The sequence below is a fragment of the Alternaria postmessia genome, assembly GCF_024291825.1.
Source record: "Alternaria postmessia strain BMP 2775 chromosome Unknown scaffold_44, whole genome shotgun sequence".
NCBI classification, from domain to species: Eukaryota; Fungi; Ascomycota; class Dothideomycetes; order Pleosporales; family Pleosporaceae; genus Alternaria; species Alternaria postmessia.
Window position 1 is genome coordinate 1 of NW_026260117.1, and position 15,290 is coordinate 15,290.

General features: G+C 49.2%; 4 protein-coding genes across 4 annotated transcripts; all 4 read right to left on the reverse strand.

The window, feature by feature from the left end:
- Positions 1–149: 149 nt before the first annotated feature.
- On the reverse strand, positions 150–1,139 carry J4E82_006964 (uncharacterized protein; the record flags this gene model as incomplete). Its single annotated transcript, XM_051733213.1, has 1 exon — positions 150–1,139. A coding segment is annotated over one exon (990 nt), but the record flags the coding sequence as incomplete, so codon positions are not given.
- Positions 1,140–6,501: 5,362 nt separating this feature from the next.
- On the reverse strand, positions 6,502–9,558 carry J4E82_006965 (uncharacterized protein; the record flags this gene model as incomplete). Its single annotated transcript, XM_051733214.1, has 2 exons — positions 6,502–6,931; positions 8,978–9,558. The coding sequence occupies 2 exons, from the start codon at positions 9,556–9,558 to the stop codon at positions 6,502–6,504; spliced, it is 1,011 nt and encodes a 336-aa protein (XP_051586959.1).
- A 637-nt stretch (positions 9,559–10,195) lies between these two features.
- J4E82_006966 (uncharacterized protein) lies at positions 10,196–12,326 on the reverse strand (the record flags this gene model as incomplete). The annotated part of the gene is made up of 2 exons (XM_051733215.1): positions 10,196–11,695; positions 11,751–12,326. 2 exons carry the CDS (start codon positions 12,324–12,326, stop codon positions 10,196–10,198), a joined length of 2,076 nt encoding a protein of 691 aa, XP_051586960.1.
- An 812-nt stretch (positions 12,327–13,138) lies between these two features.
- On the reverse strand, positions 13,139–14,989 carry J4E82_006967 (uncharacterized protein; the record flags this gene model as incomplete). The annotated part of the gene is made up of 1 exon (XM_051733216.1): positions 13,139–14,989. One exon carries the CDS (start codon positions 14,987–14,989, stop codon positions 13,139–13,141), a length of 1,851 nt encoding a protein of 616 aa, XP_051586961.1.
- Between the last annotated feature and the right edge of the window lie 301 nt (positions 14,990–15,290).

Here is a 15,290-nt window from a genome sequence, read left to right on the forward strand (position 1 = left end):
GTTTAAGAGCTCTAAACTGAACTGACTGATAAGACGAGAGCTCTAAACTGACACTGAACTGACTGCCAAGCAATCAGTCAGTCAGTCAGTCTCATCAGTTTGGATTGATTGTTAGCAACTCTGGTGCGCTGTGCAGAGATGCCTCGAACATCTTGAAGTCCTGATTCCTGTACGCTCGGAATTTGCTTGCGCTTTTGGTAATCCGCCAACGAGATGTGCTTACGCTTTAGATTATCGGCCAATGAGATGCGTTTGCGTTCACTGTCTCCAGTCTCTTCGCTTTCGTCTTTGTCTTCTTCTTCTTCCAGCACTTTCTCCTTGCCTTTACCCTTGTACGCGCTTTTGTCGTGATCCTCAGCTGCTGTCGCTTGGTCCTTCTCCTTAACCTTGTGCTCAGTCTCCAACTCGACTTCTGCCTCTTCGTCTATCTCGCCGTCCTCCTTCTCTCCACCTACTTCACGACCTTCTCCCTCTTCAACGGCGTCGCCATCTCCATCCCCATCCCCCGGTGCTGCTAGGCCTTCCTTGCTTTGGTTGATGCACGAAGACTCGGACGGGACAACTATCTCTTCGGCGTGTACGATGTCACTTGACGAGGATGCAGCGGTATGCGCTTCCCTCTTACGCTCCGTCGATACCGCCATACTTGCAGGCTGGTTTGGCCGAGCCCATTGCGCTTTGCCGCAGGCGGTGTAGAAATATGTTGATTCATTCTCATCTCTAGCACGGTACCAGCCCTGAGGAAGAATGGTGTATGATGCTGGCAAGAGCGAAAGTCGTGGTTCGCGAAAGAAGGATGATGATAGCGACATTGGATAGGAAGGACCGAAGGCGATGATCTTTGCGCCACACCCTGGGAGACTAGTCGCGTCTCCTAAGGACAATGTGCCATCTTCGCTATTATGTGAAGATGATGCTGGAGGAGCTTGACCTGGAGTTTGACTTGAGGGGTTATTCCTACGCTCCTCCGCCCTTCGCGCCGCTCTTGCGTTGTTCTTGGTTGACGCCTTGGAATCCGGTCGTCGTGACGGCATGGTGGTCTTTGCGACACGTGTCGGAGGTTGCATTCGGTTATCTCTTTCCGGTGGCAGGTGCAAAGAAATACTAGCTGTGAGATCGTCGGAACGTTCCAAAGCCATGGGCGCTACTTCCGGAGATGAGGAACGGTCACGATCGTGGGGTAGTGGTGGGGGTAACGGAGAAGATTTGAGGACATCGAACACTACAAGTGGAAAAAGCTGGTCAGTATCGGCAGGTACGAATGAAATAACATCCACGCATCTCGGGGCTGCTCAGATGGTGAGATGTGACGAACATCATGTCGACCCTCGCCAATTGTGCACCAATTATGGTTACAATGAATCCCGTATTCCTGGGATAGCGGCGAATTCTAGTAGGTCGATCGAGGTTGGGCTGACTTACAACTCCTGTCTTGGAACATTTTCGATGTAAGAGGTCCCATACCGGGGGCGCTGAGAAGGGCTCAGAAGTCACATTGACTGATGTTTATTATGGCAGCGTTGAGCCTTCGGAGGCTAAAGAGAAGAGATTGGTATTGATAGCCTACGTACTCTCTAACTTGCCCTCCGGGCGAGAGTCTGGATTGAAGCCGTATATCCATGGAGCGCGTGTTTGTTTGCGTTGGTGCATTGACCTTCATGCGATGGGCCGACGTCGCTGCAGTATCGTCCCGTTCGTCAACGCTGCATCGCAAAAGTGAGTCGGCGCAACTTTGGAAAGGCGTACTGCGGTCAAAAATAGGCTCGATCCGTTGTTCATGGCTTTCACGGGTGGATCGAGAAGTGAGTCAAAGATGTTGAGTGGTCAAGTCCAACCACGATGCGCTACGTCGTTTCGTTGTGCTACCAATGCGAAGTGGAAATATTCTTGCACTACGAGCATGGATCATGCGAGGGACACCGGAGTGGGTGTCGTCGTAAATCTGCCTTATAGAACCCACGCTGGATATCTTGTAGATAGCGCACGCTCAGTCGTGTTGTCTGTTTTGAGAGCATCAAAGATCGTGTGCTCCCAAACTCACAATAGTCGGATTCCGGTACATCACACATGGCAAAGGAACTGCTAGTTACCGTCATGCGCTCAAGCCGAAGGCACTACATATGCGTGTGTTACGAGTGACGACAGGGGTGCTTGGAAAAGCGACCAGGCATCTTCAAAGTGATAACGATGACTGACGACCGGCAGTTGCTTTCAGAGGCTCAGCATGCGCCTTTGGATCTTAAATTGAGTGCTATATCATCAGAGAAGCTCAAGATATCAGGCTTGGTGCTCAATTCAATTTCCTTATTTGAACATGTGGTGATGTCGCGGACGCAGTGGGACAACTCGTCCGCTCATTGGCCGCCTTCCACCTTCACTCCAACGCTAGCTGCGCTCGCTACCGCTAGTGAAGTAGCCGCGCCAAGCCACACCCAGTATGTATTCTTCGATTCTCGAGCGCAAACCCTTCTCTCTTCTACACTCCACCCACTCCTCAACGCAGAAAAATAGAACGGCCAACGCGACATCCAACAAACTCCCAGATCTAGCTCGGACAGAGCTGACAGTGACCGCTATTCCCCACTCGCTTTTCTTTCACGTTTCCTGGTCATTGCACTCTCCTCGTTTCTAATCTCTTTGCAATGCACCATGCGCACAGCCACTTCGACGGCAATGACACAACTCCGTCAGCCAGGCTCGTGTATTCTCATCATTCTTTGTTCTTAACATAAAGTTTCCCGCGAGTTTTGCTGCCTTACGTGCGCGAAAGCCACTGGTCCAGGTACATTGGACGATACGACTGACTGATGGGCTCGCCGGCAGAGAGTCTGATTCAACACGGGGGACAACTCGGGAGGCTGATCACCTCACTGCTGAGAATATTCGACACATCACCAATTGCCTTTCGGGAGGCTAGCTCGTGGCGCTGGGCGGCAGCCACAATGCGCGAAGTGTACCTGTTACCAGGGTGCCGCCCATCCTTTTCATTGGTTTGTTGGACTTGTTCAATGATCGAGGAAGAGGAATCGCCTTCGGGTACCTGTTTCAGCACCTAATTTGGTCGGTATTCTGGTAGATCAGCACGGGTACTCTGAGAATGCAATGTCGCCACACGACTGTTCATTATTGCTTTATGCCAGTGCACATGATACGAAACCTCTAATGTGTCTCTACCTCTTCGACATAGACTGGAAAACTTGGTTACTTTCACTTCCACCAAAGAAGCGCGTCTATGCCAAAATCGTGTGGCTTGTAGGCCGTTTGTAATACTCTCTCGCGCCCCTCCACCGCGTCCAATTTGTTTACACAAGTGAACTACACGACACACGCGATCGCGATTCGGTTTTTGGCAGCCTTTTACTTGCGAGCCTCCGCATTTGAGAGAACCTGTTCGTTTAGATTCTGGTGTTCGGTTACTTATCACGACAACCTTTGCCACAAGACAAGAGATGTCGCGTCAGAATGTCAATTCCGGCAGGAAACAGCGACAGTACGTTGAGAAACTATTCGAATCAATCACAATCACTAACAACATACAGGAAGCGCGGTCCAAGACGTATCTCGCCGTCACAGCGCAGGTTGCTCGAATGTCTGCGTAGCCTACCCCAAGAGCTCCTGAACATGATCTTCCGCTATGTGTTTCTCAACAACCCCGCGCCCGACATCCTGTACAAACCCGGAATGCTACACATGTGCAGATATACTGGCATAGTTGAGGCACTGAGGGAAAGCATAGACATATATACTACGATCCGTGTAGGTCGCCGAAACCGATCAAAGGGGCTACTTTCACAGCATTGGGATACTTTAGACCGACTAGAACATCTCACCATGACCGTTCTCGCTGTTGGGGAGTCATCGGTCAAAGCAGATGATATTAGATTTATGTTCCAGAAACTTCTTTCCCTTATCAACGTCAAGACTTTGAGGTCTTTGTACTTCACAACATGGTCGAATCTAGACCAAAGAAACCCTGTCATTCTTTCAAATTTCTCTTGTTCAGCGGAAGCATTACACAATCTGCTACTTCCCGCAACAAACCACGTCCACACACAAGCGGCTGGTATTCGTTTCTATCTAAAGTATGATCATAACATGCATCTCTGGACTCATGCTGGCGCCGATCTTGGTCTCACCGAGACCTTTCTTCAGCGACCTGGACAGCGAAATCTCAAGTCCATGACACTGTTCTGCAAGGTTACTCCAGGGATCAACATCCCACGGGCTCAAGACGTACGCCAACGGTTCGAACTGACCGACAGAGCAAATTATGTTGCTATAGCTCGTGTGAAAGAGCTCTTTGCCCTCCACGTTGACCTCGCCGAAGTTAACAAATACGTTTTCATTAGACATGTAGAGCAACTTTTCATATAGTACTGCGACGATTTCAGTGACTCCTTGCAGTGCAGATTTATTTTAATGCTAATAGAGAAGCTTCTTAGTGCTCACGCTGGAAGTGGGACTTATGTTGGAAATGGTAGCCGGTGAACGAAAATTGACACGAACGGAGCTCTCGGAGCAAAACATAGCTATCTTAGACATGAGAAGGCCAAATATCTTGATGATCATAAGCAGTAAGCTCTTAAACCAGAAGATAGATACGACGCAAAACGACTTCAGGTTCGAAGTCGGCTTCTCCACCGTGGTCGCCGATTGTGCGCAAAAACACGAGGCGCCAACGATGGGCTTGTCGGGGCTTTGTCAGATCATCACGGCTCGATAAGTACCCGAAAATACTCAGCAGAATCTAGGTTCATATTCTAACCTTCTCGTGACTGTCGTACTGTGCTGTTCATGGTGAACCCAACTCCAGACCACATCAGTTCGTAGTCGCCGAAGCGGTTCTATCCTTATGATACCGATCCATTTGAAGGAACTTTCATATTCGCTGATTAAGACATAAGTGAATGTATATTGAGATAATAAACTTTTTCTATCATTCGGGAAGCACCTGTTTGACCTCTTCCTATTCCAACCCCAGATATCAACAACGAAGGTCGCAATCTTCATCTCGGCACTGCCGGGTTCCGCGGTCGCCAGTTCATTGTTGTCGTCTCAAAATATCACACACGCAACCGAGAGGCGTCAAAGCACCGCTCATGATGATTGCGGACCTGGTCCAGCCTTCTATGAAAATTCAAGTGCTTGTTATTTTATCAGTGTAATGATCTCCACGAAATAATCTAGAATTGTTAGTTAACATGTTTCTCGAAGTATGTTCAAATATGTTGCAATCTAAGATGTTCTAGCTTTGTGATCTGTCTAGCTGTAAGTTCATTTTTCTTCTTTGTGCAACATCGATATCATTAAGTTCTAAATAGAATGTTCAGATAGCTAACGTAGATATGCATCTAGAGTGGCAGGGCTTTCTACCTTTAGTTATCAGCTACATCTGTGATGTGCTTGGCCCAGAGTAAGAATCCTGGGTGGTAACTTGGTGGAAACCTCACGTTGCAGGTCGCGGCCGCGACCCTGAGTGTCAACTACGCAACACAATACACCCTCTTTCTTCTTGTGTCAGCCTTTTGACTGAGCGGTCGCCGTGTTTAGTTGCATACAAGGCCCAATAGGCCCGCCCCTTACAATAAGAAAGATAAGAATTATTACATTCTTACTATCTACGTCTACTATAGTTATATATAAGCTATCTCTTAATATTCTCATAATATAAAGTAAGTACTATCACCTATAGTTACGATCTTCATAATTTATTCTCTATACGCTATTTATAAGAGACCTAACTTTAGGTAATAGAATCCCGAATGCCTACAGAATCTAGGTGCTACTAAGAGTACCTAGAATCTATACAAGGCCTAAGCGGCACTTAAATAACGCGCTTAAACTCTCTAGCATAATGTAAAGGGCTACGCTCAGGGAGCTATCGCACAGGTATACTAAAGTTGCATTTGATAGAGAAGAGAACTATAGTCTACTAAGGTCGAAAGTTCAATCGGTAGTAGCTCTGATTAACCTTCAGCTGGGGTTCAGGGGTTGGGCCTAAGCGTTGTTCAGACGCGTTTTATTGCGTATCGTGAGCTTGCGCACGTAACTAAGACATCATTGAAAATAAGAGAACGAGGGTCTCTAGCCCCTCATAGTTGCTGTGGCGCTGACTAAACGTGTGCATTGAATGCACGGACACTGTAGTACGCCTCTTGCTTGCGCTGATTATTTAGGGCCCAGAATAGTGCGCTGACGAAGATGACGTATCGTCTAGCACCAGAGAATTGAATCAACCTAGATCAGTACTAAATACACTTGGGATAATAACATAGTCTTCGTCCCTTAGTTTTACACATTCGGGTTCACATCGCAGAGCGTTTCTCTCGTACTCGTCACTAGAGTTCTCGCTTCCATTGCGTATTGGTACTGGACAGTACTCTATATCGTCACTTATTGGTGTTCGCTTAGAAAGACTCGGGTAACGACACCAGGTCGAAGGAGAAGTTGCGCAACATGATGTTCATTTTATCGCTCCTGTAAGAGCAACCGATTCTGGTTTTACAGATCAATTTTCTGCTTCTTCGATATCGGACTCAAACCCCAGTCAGCCTTCTCTTCTTTTAGTGGCGGTACAGGCTCCAACTCTAGCAATGGCGGCGTCAGTTCTTCGATAACAGCTTCAGCAACACCCCCTTTCTTGCTCTGCTTACTCATATCACGATAGTCTCCTCTGGATACTTGATCATGGGCTTTGGAAAGAAGATTACCCTCCCACAGGCCTGAGTCTTGTTCTGAGCATTTATCAGATCCTCCTTCATCGATCTCGTATTTGTTCTTTCGCTTCTTTTTGGAGCTGAGTGAAGTGATGTCAACGTCAACGTAAGGATCATCGAAGAATTTTCCAAGAACAGTGGTTTCCGACTTTGGACTTGTAATTTCTGGACGTTGTCCCGGCTTCAACCAACCGCTCTCTTTGGTAGTGTGCTGCCTGTTGATTGGACCGTTCCATCTCAGTGATGACAGTGGGTGATTATGTTGCCCTCTATCGTGCTTGTTATCATTGTACACGATGTACCAACAATCTTTGTGTGACAGAAGTCCGTTTCTAGATAATCTGCGTCGTGAACCCAATGGCCTCATGCATGTACGACATGGGTGAAGTTCTGTCCAAGAACGTTTCGCAGCGTATATGCTGAAGTAATGTGATTGACCATCTTCGTTCAGCACGTAGCTTGAAAAGTCGTGTGAACTATGCTCGATGGCTTTGAAAAGACTTCGTATCTGACGGAAGTGCGATAGAGGCATATCGACCTTGTGTATACTTTCTGATATGATCTCCTGCGTAGACAGTCCGATGACGTTGGCAAATACTTCCCCATCGAATTCGAACACCAATTCGAGAAGTTTGCGAGCACAACGGAGACCCATTTGGCACAGTTCGCTTTTCCAGAGATATACTTCTAGCGGATCTCTGCAATGCAAACACGTTCGAGCGTGTATTTCGAAATTCGTGGCAACTGCACTCTCGCGGAAGGTCAACTCGCGTGGCATGAGTGTTTGCGTATCTTTGACATTCCAGCCAGTGGCTATGCTGGGAGGCAATGATACCTGCTGTATTACTGGAGGCGCGTCATGTCGTCTCTGCATATGTAACCTCAGCATTTTTGACTGAGAATACTGCATTCCACAACTTCTGATAGGACACGGATAACGAGGTTGAACCCGGCTCGACTTAGACCCTGCACAAGCTTGGGCCTTAAGATGTTGTATCAGGTTCTTAATCGCATTTACACCCGTCAAAACAGTGCCGCAGCGATACGGACAGAACACGCTATATTTAGCATCGCTGTGTTCTGCATCAGTTTGAGGTCTCTCTGGAAGTTCAGCCAGTTGGCTCTCGAACCGATCGTCAAAGGCAAGGCGACCTAGAGTATCGAGTGAATCCGGGTGCTGGCTCGGGACTGTTATCCCGTCAATCAAAGATGGAATACTGTCATTGTCCTCAATGCCGCAGCCAGAGACCGAGGATATGAGTGCTGGCAATGGTGACTCATTCTCGATAAGACTTCGCCTAGGCATATTGCCTGACATATCATCGGAATGTTGATTTAGCTTTTGATCTTTGCATGCCTTCGTTCCTTGCGCGAACGAATCGCTTTCATCTTCGACATGTGGTGCAGGCGGAGAAGCATGTTCGTAGGCCTTCGTGGAAGGGGCTGGTATCTCAGATGCTGCCCCTAATCTTGTCGAGTCTTGTACGTGCTGTAGGGACAGGTGAGACCCTCTAGATGGATCTTCTTCATCTTCGGCCGCTGACCACGTACTCCCTAAAGTATCGTCATCAAATTCCAGACAGCACATGCCTCGGAACGAATGCTGTATATGTGGGTCCACACAAGCTTCTCCAATGTGGTCTTCAAGAATATGAATATTCCAACGTTCTGTCGGCTTCTGACGCAACATGTGTTCAATCCATATCGATGGAACAAGATCGCTTGATGGTCCTGATGAGGACCGAACAATATCGATCCAGCCTGCGATGGCTTCAAGGTTCGAATGGAAATCCCTTGTACCAGTACCATGAGCAATCATGTGTGCCCTTAATTCTTCAAGCGTGTGAGATCTTAAAACTGTCCACATCTCCAAGAACACACAGCCGAAGGACCAAATATCAGATGCTGAGTTGCGTTGGGTATATGCCATCACTTCAGGAGCGCAATAGCGAGGGGTCGTGGGCGGTGTTGTCGATGTAGTACTACTGTCTCGATCAGACCAATCGAGTGCCGTTCCAAAATCGGTGAAATAAACTTGGTCATCCTTGATCAGCACATTTGATGGTTTGATGTCTTTGTGGCGGATACGATTGTCGTGTAAATAGCATAGCGCCGAAGTCAGACAGCCGAAAAAAGGCCTCAGGAATGATCGAGCTGTTTCGTCGAGGTTCATTCTCTCCAAGAACGTCTGCAAATTTGTGTCGGCCACTGGAAGCATCACAATGGCCACGAATTTTCTGTCGGTATAACTTCCGACCAACTCAACAAGGTGCTTGTGCGACAACTGTTTGAGATTTGACAATTCTTTCGTGAAGTCTCTCAAAACCTGTTTGTCCTTCTTGAAGGTTCTCCCTCTCAGTATAAGTTTCCGTGCGTACTCCTGGTGACTTATGGTGCTGACGACGCGATCGACGAACCCAGACCCGCCCTTGCCCAATTCTCCAATCTTCTTCAAGGGTACCTCCGTAGAATCGTTGAAGTGCCCGTGGGACGCATGTCGTTCGAGATTAAGTGCTTCGGTATTGTAGACGAGGTGCTGCAAGTCGAGGAATCTGAGACGTGCCGAATGATCGCGTAGTGCTTCCGGAAGCGTACTTTTGGAGAACGGAAAGTAGACATCTGTAATGTCGCCGTCGATGAACGCGTCTAACGTATCTAGCTGGCCAATCTTCCGGAGGATGCTGTACAGTCTTGGGACGCGACTCCATCGTTTCCGTGCACAGCGCGACAAGACATCTGCGATGCCACGGATATCATTCTCAGTGAAGGATGTCAACACTTCTCCACCGTTGTTGGGAAACCATCTCCGTAAGAGGTCTTGCTCGAAGTCTTGCCGGGTCATAAGGCGTATTCATTCAGTGATCAGTCGCTATGTGGGCGGGATTTGCGCAGAGCAAATTCGCGAGGAGCACGAATAAGTAGTGTAATGCACAGATACCACGTGGATCGTCCACGATCAGCAATGGAGATGATGACAGTTTGGTGGTCGTGGTAGGACGCGTGCAAGGCCAGCATCTGTGTGGCACGAAGGATGGAAGGGGCAACAGGCACCGCCCCAATCGTGCAGCTCAGCTCCTGCAGCTCCCCTGCATTTACTTGTTGTCAGAAGGATTCAAGCGGCATGCGCCACAATTCTCGACGTGCCCAAACACAACCATCCGACCTCCCGTGATGTGCACTCTACAACCCAGATGTGGACTTTGAGATGCGCGGAAATTGCTAATTTAACAAGCGATGCTGAGCGGCAGTGTAACCAGATGTTCAATGTGCCTGCCCTGTGTTATTGAGGGCATGTAGGTGGACAGGTTCGCAACCCGATAATCTTATCGCTGAAACCATCGCGCTGCGCTCTAGTCCAGGTTCGGTATGGCTTTGACGCCTGGGGAAAGATACGAGCTCCTTCGTATCGACATAAAGTGTGTCAACTCGAGAGAACATGAGTTCGTGAACTTCGTTCTATATAAACTTTTCACGCGATTCTACACAGTGATAAACCTCGCCATCCAAGTATCCGTAATCTGCTTCGCCTCTTCCACAAGCCCCATATCAAGCAAGACCTGCACAGTCCCCCTCGTCGCACTCTCCAACGCACTAAAAATCCACGTATGCGTAAACGTCGCCGCCTCCCCAATAAAAACAGTATTGTACTCCGTCTGATAAAAAGCCGGAAGATACAAATGCTGCTGTCCAAAAATCTGCATGGTAAAAGCCCCAGCCTGATGCTCATCCTGCTCCCAACACTGTCGCGCATAGTTGCCTGTCCAATTCTCCTCAATCACATCTCGGCCGTGCATTTCGATAAAGGCGCGTTTGATGTAGGCCATGTGCTCGGCTTCGGGCATGGCACAGGCGACGGTCGCTTCGTAGTCGGAGAGGTAGGAGGCGAGCATGGTGCCGGGGCCTGTGGCGTTAATTTGCCAGGACGGGTAGCAGATTTGTCCGAGTTGGGGTTGGTACAGACGTGTGCACCCGCCGATGATGGGCTGCGGGAGGTGCTCCCAAAAACGCGTTTTGAACTGCACGGCGACTTTGCAGGCGTTGGCGAAGAGAGTGCGGTCGATGGCGCGTTTGAGGAGGCTGGAGTAGCGGGGGAGATGCCAGAATTTCATGAGGTTCAGGGGTACGCTGTTGAGAACGTAGTCGAAGTTTTCAATGTTGTCTGGTGTTGAAAAGGCGTCGGCTCCGGTTGGCTTCCAGGATACGGATATTGTTTTGTTGTTGTCGTTCCAGTGAAGGCCGTTGATCTTGGTACCGTATTTGACTTTGTCCTTGACTAGTGGCTCGAAGGCTGCGGGCATTCTGGAAAGACCGCCTTTGATGGTTACCCATTTGGTGGCAAGGAAGTAGACGGTCTCGTACTCCCACATAGGCCAGTAGATGTGGGATTGACCGACCTCATCGGTAGTGTTGAGATCGAACTTCAGCTTGTTGCGGAGGTAGGCAACTTCGGAGTAGTCGAACATGCCGTCGTCTTTGGCCTGCTTGTATGCTTTGAAGATGTTGGTGGCGTACATCTTGACGCGCTCCTTGTCCAGACCCTTGAACTCGTCAAGGGCAGCAATGGCCTCCTCGGCAGTAGTGGCATTGCCATATGTTGTTGGGTTCTTATATGCTGGATCATTTGCTATCTCAGTCCTGCTCGGAATGGTTCCATCGGGACGACGGAAGGGACTATCAGCGGGAGTGTTTGGAGAAGTTTGGATCCATTCGATAAAGTCAACAAGAAGGTCCTTGTTACCACCATTACGTTCATTGAGAGCTTCGGCCAGCTGGAAGATCATGCGCTGGTCGTTGAAAGGAAACGTCTCGTTGGTCTCGGAATCAGTGATCTCGTACGGGAAACGCATGGGTCCAAGCTCATGATATTGACCTTCATCCGGAGAAGTGCCGTTGAGATAGACTGTACGAATGCGGCCACCGATACGCTGAGATGACTCGAGGATTTTCCAGTTGTGTATGCCAACAGAGTCTAGTAACAGCTGTTGATAGTTTCATTAGCGTACTGTTAATATTCCTCATATTTTGAGTACCCACAGATGTCATGAGCCCAGATATTCCTCCTCCGAGGATACCGAAGGATTTACTCTTAGCTGAGGCTACAAACACCTCATCTGGCTGCTTCTGCTGCAAGTATGCGACGCCGTCGAACCAGTTACTGTCGACTCCTGCGACATCGACAAAGGACTTCTTCTCGCTGCGGCGGGTGCGACGCTTGCTGACAATAAGCTCTTCTGACTTCCCGATTGGCTCTCCATCAAGGAACGCATGAAGACATCCGCCAGACATTTCGGCTGGGGTCAACCAGACAAACTTGTTTGGCCGCCTTTTCTCGTGTCCTTGATGGCGTTTAGCCAAAGGATGAGCGCCAACATGTGTCCGGCCGATATGTTGCTTTGCAGATGCGATGGAAGCGCCAGCATCACATGCTGCGTATGTGATTGTGAGCTCACCATCGACATCTCCGACATAGTCAACGACGATATTCTGGGCGCTTCCGGGTGTAGCTCCAGTCAAAGGAGCAAAGGTAACTGATGGATGGCTCAAAGGCTTGGATTCGGAGAGCGAAGCGATGCTTGCCAGAAGTGGCAGCAATTTGATAAAGGACGGCATGCTGATTGCTGATGTAGGATGAAGCCGCTGGTCAACAACATCTTGCAGTCGTATCTCTCTATGCCTTCTTATGGATCTTCCAGAAGAACTCCTTGGCAAGCCAAGGACCGCTGGTATCTACCTTGATGTCCTCGATATCCACTGTTGAATATCCATCAGTCATCCCGCAATGTTATCGTGCACCGCCTTGTGTTTTTCTCCAGGTAAACTCACCGAAGAGCCGCCGGCAAGCCTCCGGATCATGTTCGCTATATCGTCAGCTCAGTGCGTCTGGTAAAGAGAATGACTGGTATTCCTGGATACTTGGGAGCATCTTCATGAATACTGAGCCCCCACTTACGAAGGTCTTTGATGGGTTATCGCTTGAAGTTTCGTGTCTCGATCCACCCACGTAGTTCGGTATCCGTATGCTCGGAGTCGGCATATCTGAATCCGATCCATGATTGGAGCGGGCGATATCCTTGAGTCTTGGCCGATGGAAGCAGACAAGTGTAGGTGATCGTGACGGTCCGTCGGCTGGGCGCTACCATGCCAAGAGCAAAATGGTAAGATGCCAAGTACACCCGAGCACAATCAGGTAGTTTTCCCGCTCCGAACGACGGGGCCCATCAACCCAACCATCACCGACGGCATAGATACTGTGATATTCTGCTGTCATCATTTACAAGGTGCCAAGACAGTATCGCGGAATATATAAACTTTCAACGTTAGTGTACTAAGTCTCTGCTTTTTATTTTTTACAACGCCGCACAGGCCTGTAGCTTCAGTCGCTACTTTCGACTTTTGCAAGTCTCTCAAACGACTGCGTTTGATCAATCCGTCCTCTGAAAACTGTTTCTTTCTCTACTGGGTCCTCCGATGACGCCCATCTTCTCTTCGGCAGTACTGCGCCTTTCGCCTCTTTCAGCCTCTTCGCTCTCTTGCAATACCTGGTTGTTTGGGTTTGGTTCTACAACCTGACCGTGATTACCACCCACCGACTCCATAGTGAACGGACTCGCAGTCGGCGCATCAAGAATTCCCAACTCCTCCTGCGTAAAGAAGTTGGGCATTAAGAATGTTCGCATCGGGATATATAACAAGATAAAGACGGGGAAACCAATGGCGGCAATAGTTTGAGTGATAGCGAACGTGGCACCAAAGCCGATGAGTTCGAGGCCAACGAAAGCCCAGATCACCCATCGGCGCTTGATCTGTTTCAACGGGTCGGATCGTGATGTAAGGTGCTTGTCCTTCGCGAGAAAGACGAGCTTCGCCGTAATGCCATTTGCTTCCAGTGCCTGAATGCCCATAACGAAGAACAAGCCTGCTAGTACAGCTTGTGGGATAAGATGGAGAACAATGAGAAGAGGTCCGCTCATGGTACCTAGCGTCAGAAGTCCTTGCGCAAGGTTCGATACTCGCTGCTCCACCACGTGGTCGACAACCCGCTTGGCATGTCCTTTGTTCTCTTCGTCATCCGAGTCGGACACAGTGCGTGTGACGCAAAGCGACGTGGTATGGAATGGCGCCTGCGGGATGAGGCCATTTGGGAATGGGATGCCTAGTAGCCCGGCAACTCCAGTTGTTATGCCCAAGAGGAATATATCCCAGTGAAAGCCCGCTGGTTTGCGTAACGGAAATTCCATGCCTTGCGCGATTAGACTGGAAACGTTATGGTCAAACCAGAAAAGAATGGTCAACAGTATGGCGAACGGAATAGCGAGAAAGACATCACCAACACTTATATCCCAGAAGTGTATGAACCATCCGCGATCTGTGGTTGGAAAGAAGGCTTTCGACGTAGGTAGCTTGAGCAACTCAATGCCGGCCATCTTGCCAATGTGCACGAAACCAGTGAAGAAGATGACTGTAAGTGGCGTGCCATAGTCTTCGACAAACTTTCGAACGTGCCGCTGAAGCAGCGACGATTGCCCAACGATGCCACAAATGTATGCGACCGCGGTGACTAGCAAAGCAATCACGATTGAGAGATATGCCGACGCGTCATTGACAGCCCATTGCCTCGTCAAGACCTGTATCCCCTTTTGCAGATATATGAATGCGACGTAGAAGCCGAAAATGTCGCAGGAAAAGCGCGTGACGTATCGTAGGCCGTTACAGGAATTCGTGAATGCGAGGATCCAATGAAAGACCAAAGACCATATGCCAATCCAGCACATAAATGCGAAATAGTTGGTTCCCCGTGGGGTAATGATATCGTATACGGTGTAGTTGAAGACGGTGATTGGTCCTGTGACTCCCACGATGACCAGCGGCTGCGCTGCTGCGAGTGAGAAAACGACAGAGGCTAGCGCTGAGGCAAGAAGAACCTCATTGACACCAAAACTCTCATTCGTCTTTTCGAACATGTCCAGCGAGAAAGCGAGCGCGGGCAGGATGTTCGCAAAATACATGTAGACTGTCGCAGGCACCACACGATAGTCCCACGCATCTTTCCAGTCGCTCCAATAGAACGGTGCTCGTCGCCGCACATCGTTTATCATGCCACTGAAAAGGCGTGTCTTCCACCAAGCATTCTTGCTTGAGGCTGCAGTTCCGCGTGATTGGCGCGTGTTCTCCCGATGGAGATGGTTGTTCGACGTGGCATGGCGCTTCGAAGGGCGAAGCATACGCGACTTCCACGACCTGTTCGCGTAATTCGAAGACATTGGTTCGTCCATGGCGAGACCGTGGCCCTGGGTGGGTACGCTACGGGTATTTTGCTGCAGGCGGAATTATAACAGAGATATCGTCATGACCGGACAATCTCTGCAGATATGGGCGTTTTCCTGGCGATTGAAGCACGAAGATCAAAGGTCGTCCCAGGGAGTATGTATTTCTGCGAGGCCATGCGAACAGACCAGGAGATTTGCCGCCATGACAGAAGGTCGGCGAGCTTGTATATGTATGGTAAGTGGAGGAAATCATCTTCACACCGCCGTCGCCGGCTTTGCGGCGGCAATAATTTTAGCGCGGACAGGC